Here is a 25,978-nt window from a genome sequence, read left to right as displayed (position 1 = left end):
CAGGGCTTCTTAGGGTCTGTGCTCCAATTTCGACATAGCCCAATTTCATGGTGAGCCCCTTTATGCATGGCATGTTTTGAAGGGTTTGCTCGACGGTAGACACTCGCCCTGATGCGATGATATCAAATATCCGTCCGGTGGCTTTTCCAGGCCTTTGAATTCCGCCCACACTTTCCGTAGCCTTATCTTCACCATTTCTTATCAGTGAGTTTAATTTTATAATCCTTCTCTTTCATTTACTCGTTTTTCCGTTCTTGTTCTATTTTGTGTTTTGCTTTTAGTAGAAATTTCCTCGAAGTTTTGAGAAGATAAGTGCTAGGGAGCAGCCATAGTTTAACACGCTGCGTGGGATGAAGTGGATTGTCCTTTGACCAGATAAAACGGAATTTAAAATGAATTTATATTTCTCTTCCCCTGACCGACGTCCCACAGTACTTCCAGCTTCCACCATCCACAATATTGCCGCCGACGAAGACTGGGGATGTTTTTTTCAGCTTCAGTGTTAATTTAATCAATTTCGTTCACTACTGAGCATGCTCTCCCGATTGTATTTTCTTGAAGAAAAAATTGAGAGGGAGAGGGGGAGAGAGAGAGACAGAGGGAGTCGTGTAACGTTTTTGTCTTCATTGGATAGTTTGGGTACTTCGAAGGGGAATTCAAAAGTTTTCCTCTTTCAAACGCATGATACGGAGCTTTTTCCTGGGTTATTGCTTGCCCTTTAGAACTTGTTTTTATTATCTTAGACAGCTGCGCACATCCTTCTACCAATTTTCACCGCTCACTAAGACCTGAAAGGAAAAAGAAGAGACTACGTAGAAACTTCGGCTATTCAAGCGCTACGTCGCCCAATCCGATCAGCAACCCAACCACTGAGAAGTGATCCAACAAAGGCACCACCATTACGGGTACTCACAGCCAGACCTTCCCTTAAAATAATTGACAAAACCTCTTAAATAAGAGAGCTAGATGCAGAAAACTCAAACAAAAGATTAGAGCAAGGAAGAGCAACAGAGAGGAAGCAAAATTAGGTCACAGGAAGGGGGAAGGAGGTCACGGGAATAGGATTTTTGCAGGTTGAGAAACCTCCTGGTTCAGTTCTCTGATCTGATTCTTATCTTAAGTGATTTCTTTGTTACAGAAGTATAAGGACGTAATATGGGTATCCAGATGCAATCCATCTTCTGTCCAAAGTTACTTTCACTATCATCCATTCGTGTTGTCACTTCTTTCCTCTTGTGTCCAAATTGTCTCACCGGTCATTTGAAATACAAGTTCTTTAGTTCCTCAAATTATTCGATGAGAAATAAGGTTGTCAAAGAAGTTAGTTTAAGAGCAGTTGCCAATAAGAGATTGATTACCGAGTGTCCAAATGGTCCTGAAAATGGAAAGGAGCTATCTGGTGAGCTATACAACCAGATAATATGTGCTTGTTGCAGAGCAGGAGATATTGATAGGGCTATGGCTCTTCTTTCTCAAATGGAGGCTCTGGGCTTTCATCCAAACTTGATATCCTACACTCGTTTAATTGAAGCTCTTGGAAATATTGGTCGGACTTCAGAAGCTGAAGCAGTATTTCAAGAAATTGTATGTTATGGGTTTAAACCAAGAGTGAAAATGTACAATGTTTTGCTTAGAATTTTCTTAAAGAAGGGCCTCCTAGGAGTTGCTGTTAAGGTATTAGACAAAATGGACAATTTGGGTATTGAAAGGAATCAAGAAACATATGAGGTTCTTGTGGCTTACTATGTAAATGCTGGGCGGTTGGAAGATACCTGGGCAATAATTAATGAAATGAAGCGCAGGAGGTTTCAACTGAGCTCATTTGTGTATAGCAAGGTTATTAGTCTTTACAGGGATAATGGGATGTGGAAGAAAGCAGTGGGCATTATGGAAGAGATTAGGGAGATGGGGATGTCATTAGATAAGCAGATATGTAATAGCATTATAGATACCTTTGGGAAATATGGTGAGTTAGATGAAGCGTTGGAAGTTTTTGAGAAAATGCAACAAGAAGGTGTAAGACCTGATATAACAACATGGAACTCTTTAATTCGTTGGCATTGTAAGGCTGGGGATCTACCTAAGGCCCTTGAGTTTTTCACTGAAATGCAAGAACAGGGGCTATATCCTGATCCAAAGGTCTTCCTTAGGATTATTAGCTGCTTGGGAGAGCAGGGAAAGTGGGATGTGATGAAGAAGATTTTTGAGACAATGAAATACAGAGGACACAAAAAAAGTGGTGCCATTTATGCAGTTTTAGTTGATATTTATGGGCAATATGGGAGATTTCAAGAAGCTGAGCAGTGCATATCTGCTCTGAAGTCGGAAGGTGTTCAACTTTCTGCAAGCGTGTTTTGTATCTTAGCAAATGCTTATGCTCAGCAGGTTGGCTGTTCCACTCACCCTTTGTTTCTTGCTTCCTTTCATTTTAATGTCTCGTTGTATAATTATTATTTCTTTGTTTTTTTTTTGAGCTGGCCAGGGGTTTTTTTGGGGGGCAGGGAGTGCTCCATTTCTGTAGTCTTTTTGGGGGCGAGGATCGGGGGGCCTGAAAATGTATATAGTTTGAGATGATACTATTCTTTCTATATTATCTGGGTCCACCAGATCAGATGCCATAAAATATGTCATGATAGTATAGCATCAGATCTGGCAGTTTCTGCAATTTTTGGAGTTATATTTTCGTTTTCCATGGACCATTATATGTAGCAAGTCTTGAAACCGTTCTCTTTTAGTTGGAGCCTGAAGACACCCACAGAAGAGCATTGCTGGAATATTCATTTGTTTACTCTAACCATTACACTTGTGCTTTATTCACTGCTTTGGTTTGCTATAACGAGCTTGCCATTTTCAGGCATTTGTAGTGCTTCACAGCGCAATGTTCGTGTCCTAATGAAAAGTATTCAATCTGAAATGTTTAATCTCTTTGCTTTTGAATTCCTTGGTTGATATTTTTTAAAACATTTAGGGGCAATGGCTAACAAATACGTTGGAATCTATTTAACTGAGATGATAATGAAACCCAGATTGAGGTTTAGAATTTTGCAACTTGTTTATGGTAGAGAGAATGAGGAAGCAAAGTGACCTGAAGACAACCTACAATGCTATTTGCTACCTCATAAAATGGAAAATCCTTAATGTTTATTTCCATTTATGTGGTGATAGTTATCTCTCAAAGCTTACAAGCTTTTGAGGGCGACTCATTTACTTCTAGAATAATATCTGTATCTCTATGTTATTGGCTTGTATCCTTTGCAAAAATGGGTCATACATGCAAGTTTCTTGGAGGGATCTGAGAAAAGTAAAGTCAATTATAGAAAGCATTTATGCCAAGGGAGAAAAAAAAACTAGGCATGGACTTCTGGCTCATACGTATTCAATAAAATATAGCAGCGTTAACAATATCTTAAAACTTGAGTGTACAATACAAATGAAGTTTTGCAACTTTTTCAAGATCATTTCATGATATTTTCTCAAATATAAATACATTAAAAAATTTTCCACATCAATTATGACTTTTGTTTGGGGCAGGGATTATGTGAACAGACGCTAAAGGTGCTTGAAGTCATGGAAGCGGAGGGAATTGAGCCAAATATGATAATGCTGAATGTGTTGATCAATGCATTTGGTGTTGCTGGGAGACACATGGAGGCATTATCCATTTATGATTATATGAGAGAAAGTGTAAGCCTTATTCTTTTGCATTACATTATATGGTTAGACATGATGTACGCTGGGGACTATTGTACTTTGTTTGTCCACTGCATTCCTTCTTATTTGGCTTTTAATGATTAAATTCATATTGTTTCTGAAGGGTATTAATCCTGATGTCATTACTTATAGTACGCTTATGAAGGCATGCATTAGAGCAAGGAAATTTGACGAGGTAAGATACTCTGCATCCTTCAGGCAGTTCCAACTAATCTTCTTATCCATATAACATATAAATGGCAGCCACACATTGTCTAGCTATGCTTGTTCTCAATCTTCTAGTTAAGTGCAAATTTGAGTGGGATATCCTTGAGCCCAGTTTGATAATCCTAATGCATGTTCCTTCTCTTTCTTTCTCTAAATATTTTTACCTAATTCACGTGATAATTTGTTGGCCAGGTTCCTGAAATATACAAGGAAATGGAATATGCTGGATGTACTCCGGATAGGAAGGCTAGAGAGATGTTACAAGCTGCTCTAATGGTCCTTGAACAGAGACACTACACGTACTAGATCAGTCTGGAATTTAGGGTGGTTCATTGTGCTGATGTTTGGTAAGTTGTGGATAACTATGATAATCGAGATGGCAAGGGATACTCCTTGTAATCATAATCCTTGCGCAAAAGGAATAAATATTGCCTGAGCTGAGGTGAGCTCTTCTCTTGTCCCTCTAACTGTAGAGGTTGCATGTCATAGATATGCTATTCGTTCATGATACGTTTGGCTTTTCTATTATGTGTTTTAACTTGCAGTTATTGTGACTTTGTGTACCTGCATGGCCCTGCTTTTACATTTTCCCCTCAAACTTTCATTATATTTCTTCAGATGGACTGGGGGTTTTGACGCTTGGTACGGTAAACTTCAAATATTGACTCTGGGAGATCAAGGCTTTTTGCACAGTTGGGCTTGTTCTGAATCTCTTTCTTAGTAGCGGAAACAACTGGCAAAGGATGCTCCAGGCAGCAGCAGGAATTTTTGAGGCGGAAGGTCTTTGGATGAATTGTTCCATCTCTGGAGTTATCATATTTGCCGGCGGTCAAGGGCCTTCTCTCGACCATCCATATATCACCTTGCAATTTTTAGTCAGAAACCTTGGGGCTTAAGCCAACACCATTGTTCTTTTTTTTTTTTTTGGCCCCTGCAGAATTAGAGTATGAGAACTATTATGATGCATATGCATGGTCATATATGTTTGTCTGCGATTATATGGGGCAAATTTGCAGACACAGTGCAGATTGAAATGTTAGATGGTCTAGATTGATTATTTCAAAAACAGAGAATTGGGAGTGTCCAAAAGATCAGATTGAGGAGGTGAGTGATAGACTAGCGCATGTTCTAGGCTATAAACTGTTTTCAAGTTTTCAATTGAAGAGCTATAAATAATGTTGGATATGATCCATAGGAAACTGGAGAAATAATGTTCTTCCTCAATGAAGTTAGAAAAAGTTTACTTAACAAAAAAAAGTTAGAAAAAGCTTAGGCTCATCACATTTTAAGTAGTTTTTCATTTAAGTGATTGACTTACAAAAACACTTAAAATGTGTAATATCAACTGGTGTAACAGAAAGTAATAAGATTCAAAATGAAATGTATCAGTACTCATAAAACACAGAAACAAAAGAGCAAGGGAGAGAAGATCACAGCCACTTAAACATAACCAAGACTTTGATAACACGCAAGTATGGTGCATACATAAGCTGCCACAACCACATAGATATCGAGATTCCCTTATGTAATATGTATCACTCCCAGCTCCACTACTTGCCATACTAGGGAAATAAAAACCAGTCTTGTTTGTTAGACCAAAATACTGCATGATGGGCCACAGGCGCCTCATCTATACTAGACTTATTCAGCTATTTATATAAATCAACTCCTCCTCAACCGTGCGGGTAGTGGTTAGAGTGCATGAGGCTTCTCCAAGTCCTCGACACCGGTATGGCGGAACCAAGCCTTCTCCTCGAGCACAGATCCCTCACCACCATCCACAGTTGAGGAGTAGAAGCCACGATCTCCAGCTGTAGTCGAGGTATGTTTAGCAGAGGGTCCAAATATTCCAGTTTGAGGGTGCGGAGTCCAGTAGGTTTCAGGTTGAGGCGGGATTAGATGGTCTGGAACCACAGTCGGAGTGTGGTCTTCCGGATTCTTGTCATACACTGAGGTGTGCACAGCCCTGCTGTCATCATGGTTTTAGCATGCAGTTGGTATTTTGAAGGTATCTATAGAGAACTAATGATAAGTAGGCAGCATGTTTGACACATAGGAAAGAAGAAAGAAACTTAAATATAATATACATATAAAAGGAATTAAAACTAAAATACACTTTAGAAAATCATGATGGAGATGGAAATAGGGAGTGTTGCCCGTTAACCTTTGTCATGTTATGCATTGTTGTTACCTCCAACTCCGTGGCTTTCCCTCTACTACCCAGTCTACCCTACAAAAAAATATTACAAATGTACACATCTAAAGACTTGCCCTTCAGCCTTCACACTCATCTACCATTTATTGACTCTGTTAAGGTGTCTTCAGACGATGATTTCAAGATGCATGCATTCATGCAAATTGCTCCGTCAAAATAGCATCATAATCACGTGATTGGCACATGACCCTTAAAGATAGCAACTACCTCGGGCAACTGACCCTCCCAACTACTTTTTGGTATTTAAAATATTGCTTTCCCTCGTTGCTTACACATTTTGTCTCCCTTTTAGTTATTTATATTTTCTTAACTACTTTTGTTATCTTATCTTGTTATTCAATAAGTTAAAAGTTTGATGGTTGGCATATCATCTGATTCTTCAAATAAAAAAGTTAGGTTCGAAATCACCTATCCTTGTAATTTTGTAAAATTAAACCTTGTTATCAAATAATTAAAAAAAGAGATAACCAAACCAAATAATTAATATTTTAGCACATTCAAGCCACGAAATTATATATATATATATATATATATATATATATAATGGTATCTTCAAATAATTCCATTAGCATATTCCATCATGGTGCTGTAATTTGGTTGCTTATTTAATCCAAAAGCATATAGTTTTGTACCACAAATAAAGCAAATATTACTCAAACATAAATTCTTTTTAATTTTAAATATTCAACTTTTACATCTAATTATTATAATTTTTTCAAACTTTCAAACAAAATATAAAAAATAATTCAATTTTCTCAAATTCTAAAATTAAAATAATATTATAATAATATTTTATTTTTATTCAAATTTTTTTTTTCTCATTTCTTAAAATCTAATAAAACATCTTAACTGATCAAATCATTTCACTACTATTTACAAATTAATCATTTCACTACTATTAATATATTTCTCTTCTTATCTCATTCCCAAAGGACCATGACTTTGATAATAGAGGGCACTAATTAAAAAATAAAAAAACAATGTTAAAAAACCCTTGAGAACTACTTAGAAACCGTACTCGAACCTAATAAGATTTGATACAAAATCAAATAAGTTAATGAGATTTTATTCACTTACCATAAAAATAAAAAAATAAAAAATAAAAAAAAAGAAAAGAAAAAGAAAGAAAAAAAGAAAAGAAAAGAAATTGATCATTTCCCAATATTTATATTAGTCTGTTTATGCAAATAAGTTTTATAAAGACAACTTCTTAAAAGCTTAGAAAAATAGAAAAAAAAAAAAAATCGCTTAGAAAAGACAACTTCTGAAAAGCCGCCTTCGATATGGCCGCCACCGATCGAAAACCACCTATCCAAAAGTGGTAACCAGCAGAAAAGTTGCTTAGTTTTCTAGGCTAAAAAAAACAAGAAAGAAAGTTGAAGGATTCCGTACTAAAAGGTTACCCACTAAAAATTATTGGCAAAGATTCTAAAATGAGTCCTGTGTATGTCCACCTCGTACAAGAAACTCAGCTTCCATAAGAACTTAATTTCGGATCATCTTGGAAGATCAGCCATATATGCAAGTCGGAAATTTTCACAAGAAAAAATCAACGAAAACACAAACAAAATTCTCCACTCAGAAAATTAAGAAAATGACATGCAGATGAGAGAGAGAGAGAGAGAGAGAGAGAAGTGAAAAAGAACCTGAGAGTGAGAGTAGTAGAGAGAGGAGAGGGGAGAGAGGGATGGCGGGGTTTGGAGGCCGCCCAGATGAGGTTGATGAAACGCTTGCCGAAGCTAAGAGCAACCACCTGGGTCTTGGTATTGGCTGCCATACAATGATGCACCGTACACGTACAGCTAGTTCGCTGGTGAAGAAGAAAGAAAAGCGGTACCTAGTATGTATCGAGAGAGCTTTGTGTATGAGGGAAATGGCCCCAACCCAACCTCCTATTTATATATAGTTAGGACTCTCGGATTCTGCAAAATGGCTGTTGTTTAGTGCCCAACACCACCAACAACGATACTGAAATTTTTGTATGAAATTTAAGGTTTTAACTTTTAATTAATTAGATAATGCAAGTTTTTTTAATATTTAATAATTATTATTTGTATAAATATTTTGTGATAACAAATATAAATTGATAATAACTGTCTCTTATATATGTTTATCTATCTCTTCTCTTTAAAATCTCAAAAAATAAATGCTACCGTCGTAAAAATTTTTATCAAAATAAATTTATAAATTCACATAATTTTATAAAATATATTAAATTTATTTTATAATAATAATAATTTTATAATTTAATCTATCACATCAAATAATATAAATTTATAAATTTATTTTTATAAAATTTTGATGAATAAAAAGTCTTCTCAATCTTAAATTAAGATAAAACTTTTCAGGGCATCAGTCCCCAGTCCGCACCCATACTCGGAAAATCTTTGAAGGAATATCTTTGCTTACTTTAATTTAGTCTCGTCAGTCGTCACTGTCCGGGTAGTGGCTGCGCGTTTCTTTATTTCTTTATTTTTTTTACACATTCTTATTATATTCACTTATTATTTAAGTTTAAAGATTTCACGATATATAGATAGCTGCATGCATGCATGTATGTATAGTATGATTAATTATTTAATTTCTCATATGCTGAAACTTAATTATTGTCTCTTATATATTGAAAAATTAGTAGTACGTACTTATTCTAAAATTTTAAATTGATAAAAAGTTATAGATTTTTATTATTTAATATATATTTTAATACTCTTATTTATATGAACTTTACTACATACAAACAAAGTCGCGTACTAATATTAATTCATTCATAGTTAAAATTTTAATTAATACTGTTTTTAATAAAATCTATTTTTTGATCAATCACAATAAATTGATACACATATTAATACACAATTATACTTATAACTAGATTTTTTCAAGCCAAACTTTTTATCAATTAGTAATTGAAACTACGAGTATAATATTTAATTAAATGAAATAGAATAGAGAAATAAGATTCTAACTTAGAATTTTTGCTATAATATCGTGATAAATCGTCACTTATTCTAAAAGATTAAAAGAATGAAAAGTGAAAAAAAATTATTATTTAATTTATATATTAACACGTATATATATATACACACTAGTTTCATTGGAATTTCAGACATTAATTCTGGGATAGTAGGGAGTGAATAGCTGAGTAATTAGCCCACGGCATGCATGCACGTTGAATGGTCATCAATAGCGGCTTCATATTGAATATGTACGCGTTCGAGACACGTATCGAATTACAGCCATCATGAGCCTTTACCCAACTACGGTCTATATTTGAAAGGATCGAATAATACTCGTGAGTCGTGAGAAAGAAAAAAGAAAGAAATATAAACATTTTTTTTGTCATGATACCGGTTTTCATAGATTTTTCCTACAAAATTAGGTCCCTATGCCATAGAAATGACCATAATATTTACAAGTATTTTTGTGTATATATGGACCGCTACTACTTTAATAATAATAATAAGAAGAAGATTAATATTAATTGTAGACTGCGCTCATGCCCAAAAGTTAGTCATTAGGTTGTGTAATACTGCCCATTATATATAACATCAAATTCAACTATTAATTTATTTTCTACCCACCGTTCTTGAATGCATGCATGGTTTTGAATTTCTTGCACAGATCTTTAATTAATTAAGTATATTTTTTCAAGTCAAATTAAGACCATATATATAAATATATATATATATATAAATAGATAGATAAAATCATAATTGTGTATATATATAATATGTAAGTAGCTAGTTAATGAGTTTTAAGCATCTCTCTCTCTCTCTCTCTCTCTCTCTCTCTCTCTCTGGTTTGACTAGAAGTGAATTCTAGCTTGTTTCAATATAATTACAAATGTTTGATTAATTTGGGTTTGGACCAAATTAATATGCAGGCCGACTTTAACTTGTAATATACTTACAACTCATAATTAATTAGGTCATTTAATTTAATTAAAGTCAAGATAATTAGTGGGATTGCACCCTACTGTCCCAACCTACCTAGCTATACCATGTTAACATATATATAATAATTAGCCACTTGCTAAAAACTAAAACTCACCAACATTAATATATACATATATATATATATATATATAAATGGATCAAATTCTCCGATGCTTTACAATTAATTTATGAGTAATGTTATATACCACACTACCATCTTATTTTTATTCTACTAAATAAGATGTGACATAGTCATTACTATTAGATGATAAAAAAGTATACAATAAATTATTATTCAATGGTGATAAATGTGCCACATCTTATTTATAAGTGAGATGAAAATAAAATAGTAGTGTAGTGTATATTACCGTTGCCGGATTTTTCTTTTTCAAATTATATCTTGAAGCGCACTCTGATAATTCTTTCTAAGTAACTATATAATTTCATAGAATAATTTTTTTTGTTGGTAAGTACTTCATGTAATTCACTTTAATACTTATTTTCCCCATTTTCTAAAAAATGGTGGCTATTATCAAATTAGTGATTCTACCTACAGTCGTTGAACGTATAAGTAACGTAAAATTATTTTAAAAAATGTGAGATTTATTATTAAAAAATTAATTTTTTTTCATATAATTCTCTTATTTATTCATTTTTTTAAAAGGTTTGTGTGACACTTGTACAGTTCACAACTGTAAATATAATTTCTTTTATCAAATTCCTGATCAGGAAAATCTATCTGCTTGAGACTTGATGTTTCCAATACTAGTATTGCCACCAAGTTTATTGATAAAATTCAAAGTTATTTAGAAGAACATAATCTATTAACTTGCGCATGATTACAAAAAAAAAAAAAAAATTTATTTATGGTAGTATAGTTGTTAATTATGAAAATGATTATTTATTGTGAAGATAATAAATATGAAGCACTACAAGAAATTAGATTTTTTTCAGCGCTTAAAATTATATGAGCGCTTAAAATTATATGAGAAGGCTTCAGGCCAAGTACTCAATAAAGAAAAGTCTACTATTTTCTTTAGCAAAAATACCAAACAAGATGATAAGCACCAAATTTTGAAGCTGGAAGGGGTCAATTCTTGCAGCAATTTTGAAAGATATCTAGGGTTACGGGTACTTGTGGGCAGAAGAAAAGTTGCAGAATTCCAAAGCCTTATTGATAGAACATGGGCCTGTGTGACTAATTGGAAATCAAAATTCCTATCTGCAGCAGGCAAAGAAGTTCTCCTCAAAGTAGTGCTGCAGGCCATACCTACCTATTCCATGGGGACTTTTTTGCTTCTAAGTTCCATAACAAGAAGGCTGAACCTACTCAGGAAGTTCTAGTGGGGCTACAATGAGGAAACCTCGAAGATTCAATGGGTCAAGTGAAAACAGATTAGTCATAGCAAAGATAATTGAGGACTTGGCTTAAGAGACTTCAGGAGTTTCAACTTACCTTTACTTTCAAAACAAGGGTGAACAGGTAAGTGACCTCATTGATGCAAAGCTCAAAATTTGGAAGGATCCACTCCTACAGCAGCTATTCTCAGCAAGGGAGATTGAAGCTATCAAAGTCATACTAATAAGCATAGGAGGGAGAGAAGACAGGCTGGTATGGCCATATACTACTAATGGACAATACTTAATGAAAAGTGGATACTATTTCCATTGACAATTGGAGGATGAATTGGAAGAAAAACCATCAAGTAGAGTTCGGGACAAGCAAATGTGAAAGAGCATTTGGAAGATGAGAATTCCCCCAAATGTCAAGATGTTCATATGGAGAAAAAGCCCTCAAAATTGTCACTTTTGCTCAAAGCAGCGATAGAAAAAAAATCGTCACTAAAAATTCTATTAGCAGTGATTTTTTCCACTGCTAATGCTAAAAACATCGCTGAAAATGTCCTGATCCTTTTAAAGATAAATCGTTGAAAATGATCAATTGTAACAATTTACATCATCGCAAAACAGTATAAATCACTGAAATAGATTCTTGCTTATTTCCAAAAAATGTAGAAAAATTGTTGCAAAATTTTTTTTCAGCATAATTGTAACGCTACAAAAATCCAAAATCGCTGCAAATACTCAATATCAGAAGCAGCGCTTGCTTCTTTTGTTGCATTTAAAGTTTTTCCTAATGTGCAAAAATCGTTGGAAAAGAGCAATTGCAACGATTTTAGAGCTATTTCCGGCGACTAAAAATCGTCGAAAGATCATGAATTTTTTTCACTTGTGTTAGAAGATCATGAATTGTATTAAAGTTTGGCATAAGTTGTTTGACCTAAATTATAAAATGAATCGACATGTATCATCCAAAACATAAACCATGAGGTATTAAGAAAAAAAAATATATAGAAAATATCCTATAGTTGGGAAAACACCATCAAGGAGATGGGTGTCACAATAAATCAAACCGTGTAGAAAAAACTATAGAACTTATATTTCTAGCATATTCAATTATTTATTATTGTGTAATAGATTATGTAACATATTACTATATTATGGAACTTATATGATGATTGTAAGAACAGTGTAGAAAAAACAGGAAAACTCTACCTTAATACACCTTCAGGTAGTTCTTTTTTTCTTGGTTCTCCTCCCTCTTCAAGGCTTTTGGAAATTAGATCAAAATCCGTGTAGAAAAAACCAGATTGTAGCGTATAGAACACCAAGTCTCCTGAGCAAAGTCCAAGCATATAGAATCCCTTCAGCATCTGTTATTGATCTGCAACAACTTTAACCAATTAAAATGCAGCAATTGAAGACAACTGATAAGTCCATAAATGCCAAAGGCAAGCGTCTCCATTCTAACAGTTTACGTCTGACCATGGTTTACTTCATATGGAGTGCATGTATGTACAACTCTAGCTCATATTGGACTTGATATATTTTGGACTATTTATTCTGACAGACAGTTTATGTCATGACTCTCTTTCAATCATCTTCAATGACTATAGAAATAGCAAAGACTTGGGGACGCTTGGATAATTTCCTTTGCTAAGTTAAATGGGTGGTCACTAGACCTATGTGATTATAATAATCTACAACCTAAGGAATATATATGTGCCCCTTTGTAACTTTTCTTAACTGCAATCCATGAACAAGTGGTTGTACACAGTGCATGTCTCACGTACAAATAAAAAAGTTTAAGCTATGTGAAAAGGAACAATAAAAATTAATTTCAAACATCCAACCCAAAATTGTGAAGATATGATAAAGTGATTGTACCCAAGAACTTTTCCATAACCGTAATGCACAACTTGTGAAACCAACCCCATTAGCCCAATGCTCCCACCTCCATACACAAGGTCCAGCATCCTTAATACATTTACATGCACAACTTGTAATTATTCATCTTTCCAATTGTTTTCAACCATGCCATTTACAACTCCATGAATGTGATCATTTATAATCATCCAGTGCAGAAAAGTGAGCCCTTGGTGACATAAGCAAATGCAATAGGCCTCATTTAGTTAAAAGTGACGCTTCGCTTAACACATTATTGGTCTTTCTTTTGCCACAATGAGTAACCAAATTGATTGCTGTGGTTTTTTCCTTATTTTATCTGTAAGGAATTGTGACAATTTTGACTCAATGCTATCAGCTATACCCATGAGTTCATGGCTTATAAGAATGGGAAAGAAATTGTGACACCTAGTTCAAGTAGTTGATGCCATCTAATTTTATGGATATGCAGAGTGTGATGCTAGGTAAGACAAAAGTGATGATATTTTGTGTGCAGAAATGATGGAATTAGATTCCATTATTTTCATTCCTTTATTACTTTGAATCCCTAACTTGAAAGAAATGAGTCTTAATTTTTAGTATAACATTTTAGTATTTTTCAGATAATGAGTTCATGCACCTATTTGCCCCACAAAAATGGCATGACAACATTGCTAGTGTATGGTGTTAAGAAAGAACCAAAAAACTCAGTCCCTAACTAATGCAGGGTTAAACATATACACAAGGGATAATGAAAAATATTAGGTGAACTTCAAGTCATAAAAAGCATGTTGCTGATATACACAGATTAAATTTAATTGAAGAGAATTTTGCAGTACAATTTACATTCTCTTGAAATACAAAAAGAACTAGAAATACATTATAAATGAATTGGTTCGCACGCATAGAATATAATTTCTTTATAAAAATGTAGTTTCTTCTCACAAGATTTGCATAAACAAAAGCAAACAATTCATATATACCTTATGCTTGACTGAACATTGACATAGAATTGCAGAGCATTGACTGCTGAAGGAATATCTTGCATGGATAAGAGCCTGCAAGCATGGAAGGCATAAAAATATATCAGACCCAAGATTTATCTCAAGTTATTAAACAAAAAAAGAAAAAAGAAAAGGCAAACAAACGCCGCTATCGTAGTGGCTAATTCACGACCTGATGTCTTTCCACTAAACATCACAAGCTTAGTAATAACTCCAAATGGTTGGAATAACTAAAACTATTCATTTATAGACAAATACTAAAAAAGATGTGTCAAAAAAGGTATTGGATAGAAATAGGAAAAAACATGAAAAAAACATATGGCTAATAACAGGGAAGGTGAAACCTTTTTTGGATGTATTATCCATACATCAATGTATTTCAATTCCAGGTATATGAAATTCAGGGAACACAAATATATAGAATACTTACTTTTGGTGCATGATTGGTGTGAGCGTTTCGAGTAGGTTTCTTTAACTTCCCTGCTGTAGAGATTAGGCACATAAAACCATGTTACAAAAGTTTTAGAAGTTCAAGAACAAACACGTAAAAATATGGCTTTCAATCATTTGACAAATGAACTTAGTCTTCTTACAAAAGAAATTAAAGCCAAAGTTTCAGTCTTGTAGAGTGAAGATATAAGCTAAATATGAAGCGGAAACTGCTGTAACACAAATAGAAAATATCACAAATTCCTGATGTATTTTGAGCTCTAGCAGGTGGGTTTAATCCTATTTACAGATCCTATTTTCCTTCATTATGATTATCTACTCAAATACATGATGATATAGAAGAAAGATGTAAGAAAAGGAAGGTGAAACTCAGAACATAAATTCTGTTTTAAAGGTGGTGGGTGATAGACAACACTGTGTTAAAATTTCTGACAAGTTGAATAAAAGAAAAGAAGTGTGAAAATCTGATTTCAACTACATATTTAAGCAGTGAATCCACATTAAAAAAGCATGAGACTCTTGCAAAACATAGTGATCTTAGCTCACTCCAAACACTTCGTTGGAGAAAATTTACCTGAGATGCAATTGTTTGATTTCTTCAGGATTTTCATGTAGCTTTGACAACCATATAGCACTTAATACCAATGCAAGATCATTATAATCCACTTCTCAAATGTACTACTTAAATCAATGCTTTCACAGTCCAGATTATCCAAGAAGCTTGACATATGAAAATAGAAAATATGGGCTTTTATTTCAGTCATTTGAATTTAAAAAAAAAAAAAGAAAAGGTGTTCTAAGTCTTACAGTCTTCTCAAGTGGCTCAAATTACGCAAAATTTCACTCATCAAAACCATGGACAATACTAGAGAATGTCATTGCACAACTAATTCTAGCCAACAAGAAACTTTGCTTAGCTACAGCGCATCGATTTGTTCTAGGATGCTTATGGATAATGAAAAACCACATTAAAACCTAAAACAGTTCCTCAAAGCAAATAGTTTACCGCACGATTCTTAATAGGCATACACTGCAATTGCCATTGAAGTAAAGGACACACTAATAAACTTTTATCCATTGAACATTAACTGCATGCATTGTCTTTGATTTTTTATAATATGACTTAGTTCCAGAGCTATATATATATATGTATGTATATATAGATATAAATATATAAGACTCTATCCCAAGGAACTGCCAACAAGCAACATAGACACTTAAATATGTAAAATCAGTTGACTCATTATAAAGGCCACATTTGGTTATACTTCATAAGCAATCGTTCACAAGCTTCGGCTCAAAAAACTTTAAGAAATCAGTGTATAAGTCTGCCCTGTTTCTACCATAACAAAACAAAGTGTTTTAAAAAGAATCATTTAAGGAAGTACAACCAAATGCTGCCTTACCTTCACTTTACTTAGAGAAAACTTCTGGATTTTTTTTAAAAAGTAAATTGCATGTTGGTGGATCACAAAATGGAAATTAAAACTGGTAAAAATATGTGAAAAAAGATGTAGCAGCAGACAAAAAGCTTATAATTCTTAGTGAGTTGTAGTCATAATAATGATATATTAGCAAAAACACCAAGACAACAAATTGGACAGTATATAAAATGTGGCACTACAAACAGCTAATGAAAAAAAAAAAAGAATCATAAAGGAAGAAACATATATCTGTACCCAAAGGACACTTTTCCTTGCACACTTCATGCATTCAATCCCTCCTCGATCCAAGAAACTAAATGTGTGAATCGAAACAATACATCGACAATAAACTTGCTGCAAAAGAAGACTAATTATTAAAAAGTATCAATAAGAAACTTCATAATTTTTGTTTCACGAATGTAATATACCAATGTGATATCCACCGCAACACTAACGAATAATAATAAAATAGGAAAAATTGCAAGCAAGCATCATGATTTCATAGAGTATTTATGTTACAATGTGACAGATCAATATAAGAATGTTTCAAGTATCAATACAAAAGAAGGAAAATTTTCATTTTGAATAAGTAATACATAATCGGAGTATTTGTCATTTACATTCTAAATAAGATAAAAACTCTGTAAACAAAATAATGAAGCTGATATAGTTGCTAAAGGCAGCAAAAATACACACTAAATTTCAAATTAGGCTGTTAGTAAAGATTCCACATGTCATGAAACTCAATCAAAGTTAAAGAAATAAAACCCCATAAAAATTACGGACTATTTTCTTACCTAATCAAGTACAAGAATTTCACAAGGTGATTGTTGGATGCTGATAGAAGTAGACCAGTTGGCAAGCATTTTGGTATACTAATAATTCGAAATCAGGGAAGAACAAAAAATATATAAATAGGAAAATGAATCTAATAGTGAGTATAAACATCTGAAAAACCAAAATAGCAGTTAGATTAATGAGTTATATTCACAATTATCTACCAAACCCACCATCAAGGCGCTAAGAATTTTGCTTAATTGGAGATAAAATCTACTTTCCTATATGTTGGTAAACAAAAACAGAGGGTTACTCTGTTCTGGGTTGGCTTAAGGCGTTAAAGGGGAGGCGGTGGAGCATGGGGGTGGCGTTGCGGCCATGTGGAAGGCTGACTTGCAGTTGTGCTATGCTGTGGAGGAAGACAGTGCAGGGCTTGTACTAGGCGCTTGAGCGAGATCCGTTCAAGGGAGAGCAGATTGATGGTGAGAGAGAGGGAGAGCTTGTGGAGGGGTTGGGGACCTTTGGGGGGTAGTTACGCCCATAGTTGGAGGTGGTGCGGCGGCTGAGGATGTGGTGGCACTGGAAACCCAAGAGAGAAAGCTTCGAAGGTGAAGAGAGAGGGAGATATGCGGGAGAAAGAGAAACCGCAAGGACTTTGAATGTGATTTTTTTTTTTTACAAAATTAAATAAATTTATTTTTATTTTTACATTACATTTTTATTTAAAAATAACATCTATAGTTTTGCAAAATAAAATTACTGATTAAGATTTTATACCACATTTTTAACTGATAACTAACTTTAATAAAAAAAATTTGATTTAGAGAAGATTTTATCAAATTTAGTCTCTTAGGGCCATTTAGGAATACAACTCATCTTAGGTATTCTCAACTATTCTCAAACTTAACTTTTTCTCTCTCATTTTATAAAATTCAATAAAACATCTTAACTCAAACTATTTCACTACTATTCACAGATATTTTGAAATATTCTTAGTATCCAAACAAGCTCTAAAAGCAATTATAATCATTATTATCAATAAAGTTATATAAATAACCTATACATTTAGAAAAAAGTTAGCCCTTGCCTCTTTAAAGGATTATACAAAAACTTTTATGAATATTCAAAAATTAGATTTTGCTATTTATAATTTTTACATTATATATAAAATTACTAATGACAAAAGATAAGTAAATTCTTAGAAAGAGAGTAACTGAAATAATTATTATGTGGGATACTATTAAAACTAATAATGACGTAAAATCTATTTATTACTTTTGATATTTTCTCATTGAATTAATTAATTTTTTTAATTAAGTAGTTTTTTCTTCTTAAAAAATTATATTTAAATTACTTTTTTTTTACCTTCTTTTATTAGGAGCCTTAAGCAATTGCCTAACTTGCCTAATAGAAGAGTTGGCCTGGTCAATATATAGGGACAAGGGGATGGTTACGGCGGTGCGTGGTGGCCTATTGTGTGTGGGGCCCACATTGCTCATGGTGGTTCGGGTAGGAGTACTGGCTGTTGCGGAGGACAAGGAGGAGTCGAGGTTGGAGTATGGAGGGTGGTGGCGCAAGAGTGCAGTATATTTGGTGGACGAAGATCATTACCCTCTGAAGGCATGGAAAATAACAAGTGCAAAATGAAGAGAGCAACCGAATGGTTTTTCGGCTTTCAGTTTAAGCTGAGCCATGTCTGGCTGAACTGGCCCAAATATCAATATTAAAGGTTACCTCTTACCAGAACTTGTAAGGGAAACAATAGGCCCAGTTCACATGGACTTCATCGGCGCGAGAATGTATTGATTCAAAAAAGAAAAGGCCCAAAATGAGGGCAAGAAAAGAAAAAGAAAAAGAGAGGTGGAGAATGGTAAATTCGACTTCGAAGTTCATTTTACGAGGCTGTCATAATTTGTGGCTGGATGGTACAGAGGGCGTGTGGCTCTCTTCGTCTGTTTTATCTTCCACTGCCTATCAAGTGTTATCTATTCAACTGCGCTTCTATCCTCAACAATGACAGCCAAATCCAAAACTGCCTGTTTAATTCTCTCTCCCTACCCTTCTCTCTCGCTCAAGTCACACACATAAACACTGTTAAATTCACTGCTAGCAAATATGTCAACAGCTGTGGTTGCAGGCTCTTCTTCTTGCACTGCTACCTTCCCCAGGAACAACTCCATCACTACTTCTTCAACAACACCAACAAAGCCTTTCCTACAATCTAAATTCCAGGTATTACTTCTTGAAAACCAAATTTCATCACTGCCAGATTTCTTTTACTGAAAACTAGTCTTTTTGTTTCTCACTAGAAAACCACCTTCCAAGGCCTCTCAATTCAAGAAGCCAAAAGGGGTATCTCGAATTCCTTCATATCTGAGAGTAGAAGCAGTTTCACCAATGTAAGAAGAGGGTTTCATATCACAGCAAAAACTGCTGGGGCTACAAAGACCTTTGAGGCTGAGGTTGATAAGCCACTAGGCCTCACTCTGGGTCAAAAGCCTGGTGGTGGTGTTGTCATTACTGTGAGTTTTCCTATTCCTATGTTTTCTATCTTCAAATGCAGAATTCCTTATGCATAAAAAAAGTAGAATGACGTTGGTTTGTATGCATTTTTGCTTAATTGATGAGGTTGTTTTTGGCACCTGGTTTTTTGATTTAGGCTGTGGATGGGGGCGGGAATGCAGCAAGAGCAGGGCTAAAGTCAGGTGACCAGGTACTCTACACTAGCAGTTTCTTTGGTGATGAGCTATGGCCAGCTGATAAGCTGGGATTTACAAAAACTGCCATCCAAGCAAAGCCAGACTCTGTCTACTTCGTTGTCAATAGGTTATCTTTCCTTTCCTTTGTTTTTATTTTGTTGTCAACAGGTTATCTTTCCTTTCCTTTGTTTTTATTCTCTTGCTTTTCAATTTATATTATTTTTACAATGTCATTGGGAATTGCTAGGAAAATACAAATACAAAGAAAGTCGAGGAAAATAGATTCAATAGCTTTGTTAATTACATGGTGTCAGTAGTTTAGGAGACGATATTAAACGGTAAGCCAAGGTGCCGAGGTTATTAGCATGGAGAACCAATCACCATTGAGTATTGATATAGATACAACCCCTTTATAACCTTTTTAAAACTCTGTTTTGAAGGGGGCATTTTTATAAAATAACAATACTCCTAATACTATTTTGCAACTCATTTTACAAAAATTCTTATTATTTAAAAAGTGATGAAAAGTGTGGTAAAAAGGTTGCATCTTAATCATTTTCCAGGGAAGATGGATAAAAGTGTGAAAAGGTGCCATTCAAAGAGTACATATGGAATCAGAACTGTGTGCTACTTCCATATGATAAGATTGAGGGTATGTGGTGTATGAGATTCCACATTACTTGGGAATGAGACGTTCTTGTTCTTTATAAGGTTCCAATCGAGCTCCAATTGTATTATTGACTAGTCCTTTTGGAGTATAGACCATGTGGTTTGGGCCTTCCATTGAGGCGTTACAAATGGTATAAGAGCTTATCCCAACCAGAAATGTGGGACTTGAGCCATGCCACCCATAACAGACAGGCCCGACAAGGACATCGGAAATTTAAGGGGGGTAGATTGTGATACCTCCATATGATAAGATTGATGGTAGGTGATGTATGAGATCTCACATTATTTGGGAAGGAGAAGTTCTTGCTCTTTATAAGGTTCAAATGGGGCTCCAATTGTATGATTGACCAGTCATTTTGAAGTATAGGTCATGTGGTTTGGGCCTTCCATTAGGGTGTTACAAACTGTGTGCCCAAGCATGAGAGCAAATAACCAAAGAAGGTTGATAAGGGCAACCAAATAGTACAATGGATGAGGCTGCATTCAACTGACTTGAATAAATGAATTTCATACTCTATGAGACAGACATCCTATCCCAAATTGTTGCAGCATTATCTTTTGTTGGAATTTAGCCACTCTAAGAATCTACTTTTGGTAGATAGTTCAGTTTGTGATGATTTTGATACCAGATGCAGGGGACCAATTAGTATCCTACCCTCAATTAACTTGAGGACAATTGCATTCAATAGAGCATTTGGTGATTCAATGCAATAGGTTTCAAATATGATAAAGAATTTCCAAAGTGATTAAAACAACTAAAGGAAGTTATTAGTATCAGTGTGATAGTAGAGTACTTCCACATTCGATCCCATAGAGATGATAAATCCTCTACCTGTAAATTCAATATTCCATGGGATGAGTACATCTCGATGATATCACATTGGAGCATTAATATCACGAATAACAACATTCAAGCTATCAAATCGATTCATCATCAATAATTCAAGAGAGTAACATAGGGAGATCTTTTATCCATACCCCCATGAGTTCAACATGATCAATTTTAAATGCTCGATATCTGCTTCTGTAGGACTGGACATGCATATTTTCTACACACACACATATATATTACAGGATGAACAAACATAATATAAAGGGAAAAACCATAGAGTAAATTGTAACTATACTGTTGAATCTATATACGTAGTGGAATTTGTTTCAGTTAATCTGTGTTATTTTCAGTTCCAGCTGTTACATTCATATTTGTAAACAATTAGTCCATGTAAAAAGAAAATTGCACAAGAGAACTGATGGCGCTGAGGCTTTCTTAGTATTTTTTAACTCTTTTTGAGGAGATTTGTGGCTTGATTAGGTTCCATTTATGCATCTGTGATACAGAGGTGCTGAGGTAGATGTTAAGCGACTACCAAAGCGACCAGCTCCTCCCCGCTTTGGAAGGAAATTAACTGAGGCTCAAAAGGCAAGCGACACTTCAGCATAATGAGCTTCAATCTGCTATTAATTTACTTTTTAATCTTCTGGATTCAAGATAGCATCTAAATGGCTTTTTGATACCCAATAATTAAAAGAGGCACCTTCTTGCAGGCTAGAGCCACTCACATATGCCTTGATTGTGGATTCATATACTTTCTACAGAAACCTTTTGATGAGCAGGTAAGCTTAATTCCTGAATTGCATCTACTTAAATCTTTCCCTTTAGAGTAATGCTACCATTCACCCTGGATATTATCATTTTTAGTCATACCGGTTGAAATGGCTCAATTTTAGTGGTTTTATAAGTCAACTATTTTCTTTTTTATAAGTCAACTATTTAATGGAAAGCTGCTCAAAATGTGGCACGTCAACCAATGTAATTGGGGTTGTTCGCATTAATTAGATCAGGGAATGAACTGCTCTCGGCTTAAGCATTTCGTAACATCACGAGTTCATTTAACATGGCAGCAATTGCTTTCTCTTGTTCTTTATTCTATTTTTCTGTCTTCTATCGACAGCAAAGAGTTTAACTCAAAAGACTTCTTTGATCCTCCTTGATGCCTTCAGTGCTGCATTATCACAGCATTGGCAACAATGTTGCCATGCCATTTAAGCCACTGTTTTACTAAATAGAGTTAATTTTCCAAAAGCATTGTCTTGTGATTCTTTTGGTAAATCATCAATATCTTCTTAGTTCTTAGTAGGTGACTACTAATTGAGAAACATGGACTTTTTGTTTCCCTGTTCTGCAGCCGGATTCATACACATGCCCTCAATGTAGAGCACCAAAGAAGAGGTTTGTAGAGTATGATGTGAGCACTGGGAGAGCAGTAGGTGGAGGGTTGCCTCCAATTGGGGTCATCATTGGACTGCTGGCTGGTATTGGAGGAGTTGGAGCACTGCTTGTTTATGGTCTTCAATGATTAATCTTTTCTCTCTATATAGATTGCAATCAGATAATGGATCGTATATAATTCTTCTCCTCAATTAATGTCTGGTCTCTATGACCCTACATACTGAAAACATGCTGCCAAAGGCGAATTGGATCTTCACTATTCAGTATCGCAAAGTTCCACTCTTTTGAGCTTTTCTGTGTTGTGAAATGGTGTAAATCTGAAAACGATGTACTTGGAATTAAGAGAGGCCGCCAACAGTACTTTCGGTCAGTAGAATTTAATCAAGATCCGCTCAAGCTATTGTATTAAGTAGCTAGGAAAGAGACAGGCACGAGAAGTGAGTCTACAATATTTATTAAGCAGTTATAAATATTAAATGAGAAATAATATTTATAATTATAGAATATGTAAATACGTACTTTTAAAAAAATAAATAAATATGAAATCGTAAATTAATTTTTAACGATAACTCTTATTTTTTTTTAAAAAGACTATATATTTGTACAACTAATAATTATATCCAACACCAAATTATATCTATCTAAAAGTAATAACCAACGCATTGTCTTATTTTCAGAATCGTGTCCTATTTCGTCTTTTCCTTGCATGAATTCCATTTCCGGGTGAGTGAATGCTAGACATTTCTAGAGCTGCCATTTGCAGATCGGAAGGAGCTGGGCGTCGTAAGGGTCAGTCAGCCGTATGTATAATATCGACCAGTGAGGTTTTTCGTACTCACGTGCATGGCAGCAGCTGGTAATATATCAAAGACTCGCCGGAGCAGAATGGTCCGTAACTGGAAATATGATCATCACCGGTGGCCGTCGAGTTCTGTGGCAGGTCGGAGACCGGCGCACTTCTTCAAAATAATGCTCCCCTCTGCCATGGCCCAAAAAAAACTGGTAATTAATGCTATGCACCCATATTAATTACAAATATATAAACTACTGATCTAGTACCTCACCGATCGATATACATACATTGCAAGCTAGCTAGGGCTTGCTTGTTTCTACTGTCAAACCCATTTTTTGTTTTTTTATCAAATATATATATTTCTGCAGTGCAATAGCCAGTTCAATAAATCCAACGCGTAACATCGTTCATTAATCGTTAAAAGCGCTTTGTTTATTTTGGCATATGGCTATAAAAGTACCAGGACTACTATGGCGTCTTGACTCTTAATTCCAGCTCTTCCTTTTTGTTTTTATTTTTAATTTCTGTTTGATCTTTTTTTGAAAAAAAAAAACAAAATTAAAATAATTAGTTATTTTATAATACTTTAGTTGATCATGTTGCATGTTGATTGACCATGATATTTTTTAATTTATAAAATTTGATAGTACTGCATGCTATTCCATAATATTTTTGGTGATCATGATCATGTATATTTTGAGTAGTGTTACATGTAATTAAATTTTTACTTACAAGATTCATTTTGTTAATTTTCTTTAAAATTCAAACTTTAAATTTCATGATTTTCAGTATTAAAAATTTATGTGCAGTCACTTTTGTATACTCTTTTGTACATTCCACTTATGTGATTGGTTGTATATTAAAAAAACTGATACAGCCAATCACATAAGTGGAGTGTATAGAGAGTAATTTATTCTATGATGCTTAATACAACCACAAGATCAGTAGGTTTGTCTACGAAATTCCCACCGCTTGGATCAATTTGAAATTCGTTAATCAAACTCCAAAGTCGACCAATATAAGATTATTTTTTGTGCAGAGGATCCCCGTAAAGTTTGTAAGATTATTTGGGGATGAATTGCCAAGTACCGTTGTAACACTCATTCTTCCCAACGGTTGTAGTTGGCAAGTGGGGTTGGAGAGAGCTAAAGACAAGGAGATTTGGTTTCATGATGGCTGGCATGATTTTGTAGAATATCACTCTATAGATAATGGCTACTTTTTAGTCTTCAGGTATGAAGGAAATTCAAATTTCCATGTTCTTGTATTTGACAAGACTGCTACTGAGATCCAGTATCCATTGAAAAATTACTTGGACAACGATGATCATCAAGTAGTAGTGGACATTATGGTATCAGATGAAGCTGTAGAAAAATCAAGCCATGACAAGTCGAAAGAAACTCAAGAAATTATGTCTAAACATGAAGATGGAGAAACATCTCATCATGATAGGGAAAGACCAGTACTTTCTAGCACATCCACGAAAGAAAGATGTCTCTGGATGTCCAGACTAGTAGTAGGAAGAGAGAGAGCAATCCAAGCAGCCATAACTTTCAAGCCTAAAAATCCTTCGTTCATGCGTGTCATGCGGTCATCTGCACTTTATCATATGGTACTGAGCCTTTTTACATGCATGATATATATGTGATCACAAGTTCTTTAAATTGAAATGTATTATATATATGGTGCTCATGATCATCATGATGAGTTGCACGCATTACTAGATTAATATTGTTCTTTGTTGCTGCAGCATGTGCCTAATGGATTTGCTACCAGCTATCTTTCTCTGAATCAAAGTGTCAAACTTCAGACTTCCGATGATGATGATGGACAACATGAATGGGATGTCATATGCCGTTGCCACCATAAGCACCCGAGGTTGTCACTTAAACTAGGAAGCGGGTGGAAAGTCTTTGCAAGGGACAATAATTTGAAAGAAGGAGATGCCTTTGTCTTTGAGCTCATCCAGAGGAACCCTATTGTCTTTAAAGTCTCCATATTTCGCGTAGTTGACTATGTTTGAACTCAGTACGTACTCTACTAAGTTGACTTGTCTATATATGGTACTCAGGGCCAATGTTCATGTTAATTTGATGCAGTCTGTATTTTCTTTGTTTTGTTCTCTTGAAGAAGGATACTTTTAAAGATTATTAACTACTAGCTTTTGTTTTGGTTCCTTTCAACTTTGACCGGGTCTGATGCTAGAGAAATGGTATTCATCCAATTTTCATAATTAAGGCTCTAGATTGAATCTAGTTTCGGTTGAAATTAGACTCGTTGGATGAGATGATGATGTTGTCCATCAACTTTTTATTTATTTTTTCCTTTGTAAATAGACAAAAACAAGATACTAATATAATTTGTAATATTCTTGGAAACAGAGACTAAACCAAGTGACTTAAATTTATGTCATCTGACGATTAATTTTGTTAGTGTATATGGTAGTGTTAGTGTATGTGTTTTGTGAGTCCCACATTGGTTGAGTAGGGCTTTTGTCTAGCCTTTGAGCTCCTATATAAGGTAACTTTGTATACCACAATGATACATATAGAATTGATCATTAATACAATTCTAACATGGCATCAGATATACTACTCTAATCCTTTAAGTACTAGTAGTTTTCATCATTTTCAGCATTCTTT

The 25,978-nt window shown here is 34.5% G+C and overlaps 4 protein-coding genes across 7 annotated transcripts; 3 read left to right on the top strand and 1 right to left on the bottom strand.

Annotated features, from left to right (window-relative positions):
* LOC122313333 (pentatricopeptide repeat-containing protein At5g42310, chloroplastic-like) lies at window positions 1-5,117 on the top strand. 4 transcript variants are annotated; one of them, XR_006243357.1, is made up of 6 exons: window positions 7-176; window positions 285-2,385; window positions 3,532-3,684; window positions 3,815-3,886; window positions 4,111-4,360; window positions 4,537-5,117. XR_006243357.1 is itself a non-coding variant. In XM_043128227.1 (4 exons), the coding sequence occupies exons 1-4, from the start codon at window positions 1,156-1,158 to the stop codon at window positions 4,222-4,224; spliced, it is 1,569 nt and encodes a 522-aa protein (XP_042984161.1). In that variant the 5' UTR covers window positions 7-1,155; the 3' UTR covers window positions 4,225-5,117. The 4 variants fall into 4 exon arrangements, 1 of the variants encoding a protein (XP_042984161.1); XR_006243358.1 differs by having other exon boundaries at window positions 1-2,385; window positions 3,844-3,886; XR_006243356.1 differs by having other exon boundaries at window positions 7-2,385.
* A 165-nt stretch (window positions 5,118-5,282) lies between these two features.
* On the bottom strand, window positions 5,283-8,018 carry LOC122313334 (late embryogenesis abundant protein At5g17165). Its single transcript, XM_043128228.1, has 2 exons — window positions 7,780-8,018; window positions 5,283-5,884 (listed from the first exon to the last, which is right to left on the bottom strand). The coding sequence occupies exons 1-2, from the start codon at window positions 7,908-7,910 to the stop codon at window positions 5,611-5,613; spliced, it is 405 nt and encodes a 134-aa protein (XP_042984162.1). The 5' UTR covers window positions 7,911-8,018; the 3' UTR covers window positions 5,283-5,610.
* Window positions 8,019-18,859: 10,841 nt separating this feature from the next.
* On the top strand, window positions 18,860-22,836 carry LOC122313857. Its single transcript, XM_043129138.1, has 6 exons — window positions 18,860-19,177; window positions 19,255-19,467; window positions 19,605-19,771; window positions 21,652-21,733; window positions 21,859-21,927; window positions 22,500-22,836. The coding sequence occupies exons 1-6, from the start codon at window positions 19,061-19,063 to the stop codon at window positions 22,668-22,670; spliced, it is 819 nt and encodes a 272-aa protein (XP_042985072.1). The 5' UTR covers window positions 18,860-19,060; the 3' UTR covers window positions 22,671-22,836.
* Window positions 22,837-23,204: 368 nt separating this feature from the next.
* LOC122313856 (B3 domain-containing transcription factor VRN1-like) lies at window positions 23,205-25,519 on the top strand. The gene is made up of 3 exons (XM_043129136.1): window positions 23,205-23,545; window positions 24,376-24,948; window positions 25,087-25,519. Exons 1-3 carry the CDS (start codon window positions 23,387-23,389, stop codon window positions 25,357-25,359), a joined length of 1,005 nt encoding a protein of 334 aa, XP_042985070.1. The 5' UTR covers window positions 23,205-23,386; the 3' UTR covers window positions 25,360-25,519.
* Window positions 25,520-25,978: the final 459 nt, after the last annotated feature.

This window comes from Carya illinoinensis, chromosome 6 (genome assembly GCF_018687715.1).
Source record: "Carya illinoinensis cultivar Pawnee chromosome 6, C.illinoinensisPawnee_v1, whole genome shotgun sequence".
Taxonomy (NCBI): domain Eukaryota; kingdom Viridiplantae; phylum Streptophyta; class Magnoliopsida; order Fagales; family Juglandaceae; genus Carya; species Carya illinoinensis.
The sequence above is the reverse complement of the archived record's forward strand: the minus strand, read 5'-3'. Positions and strand labels throughout refer to the sequence as shown.

What these genes read in the sequence shown, in the direction of transcription:
- LOC122313333 (XM_043128227.1), top strand. Translation starts at nt 1,156, where the DNA reads ATGGGTATCCAGATGCAATCCATCTTCTGTCCAAAGTTACTTTCACTA. An exon ending in CAAATGCTTATGCTCAGCAG is followed by an intron (nt 2,386 to 3,531) that starts GTTGGCTGTTCC and finishes TGTTTGGGGCAG; the next exon opens with GGATTATGTGAACAGACGCT. An exon ending in GAGCAAGGAAATTTGACGAG is followed by an intron (nt 3,887 to 4,110) that starts GTAAGATACTCT and finishes TTTGTTGGCCAG; the next exon opens with GTTCCTGAAATATACAAGGA.
- LOC122313857 (XM_043129138.1), top strand. Translation starts at nt 19,061, where the DNA reads ATGTCAACAGCTGTGGTTGCAGGCTCTTCTTCTTGCACTGCTACCTTC. An exon ending in GTCTACTTCGTTGTCAATAG is followed by an intron (nt 19,772 to 21,651) that starts GTTATCTTTCCT and finishes TCTGTGATACAG; the next exon opens with AGGTGCTGAGGTAGATGTTA. An exon ending in AATTAACTGAGGCTCAAAAG is followed by an intron (nt 21,734 to 21,858) that starts GCAAGCGACACT and finishes ACCTTCTTGCAG; the next exon opens with GCTAGAGCCACTCACATATG.
- LOC122313334 (XM_043128228.1), bottom strand. Translation starts at nt 7,910, where the DNA reads ATGGCAGCCAATACCAAGACCCAGGTGGTTGCTCTTAGCTTCGGCAAG. An exon ending in TCTACTACTCTCACTCTCAG is followed by an intron (nt 5,885 to 7,779) that starts GTTCTTTTTCAC and finishes TGATGACAGCAG; the next exon opens with GGCTGTGCACACCTCAGTGT.
- LOC122313856 (XM_043129136.1), top strand. Translation starts at nt 23,387, where the DNA reads ATGGCAGCAGCTGGTAATATATCAAAGACTCGCCGGAGCAGAATGGTC. An exon ending in CCATGGCCCAAAAAAAACTG is followed by an intron (nt 23,546 to 24,375) that starts GTAATTAATGCT and finishes TTTTTTGTGCAG; the next exon opens with AGGATCCCCGTAAAGTTTGT. An exon ending in CATCTGCACTTTATCATATG is followed by an intron (nt 24,949 to 25,086) that starts GTACTGAGCCTT and finishes TTGTTGCTGCAG; the next exon opens with CATGTGCCTAATGGATTTGC.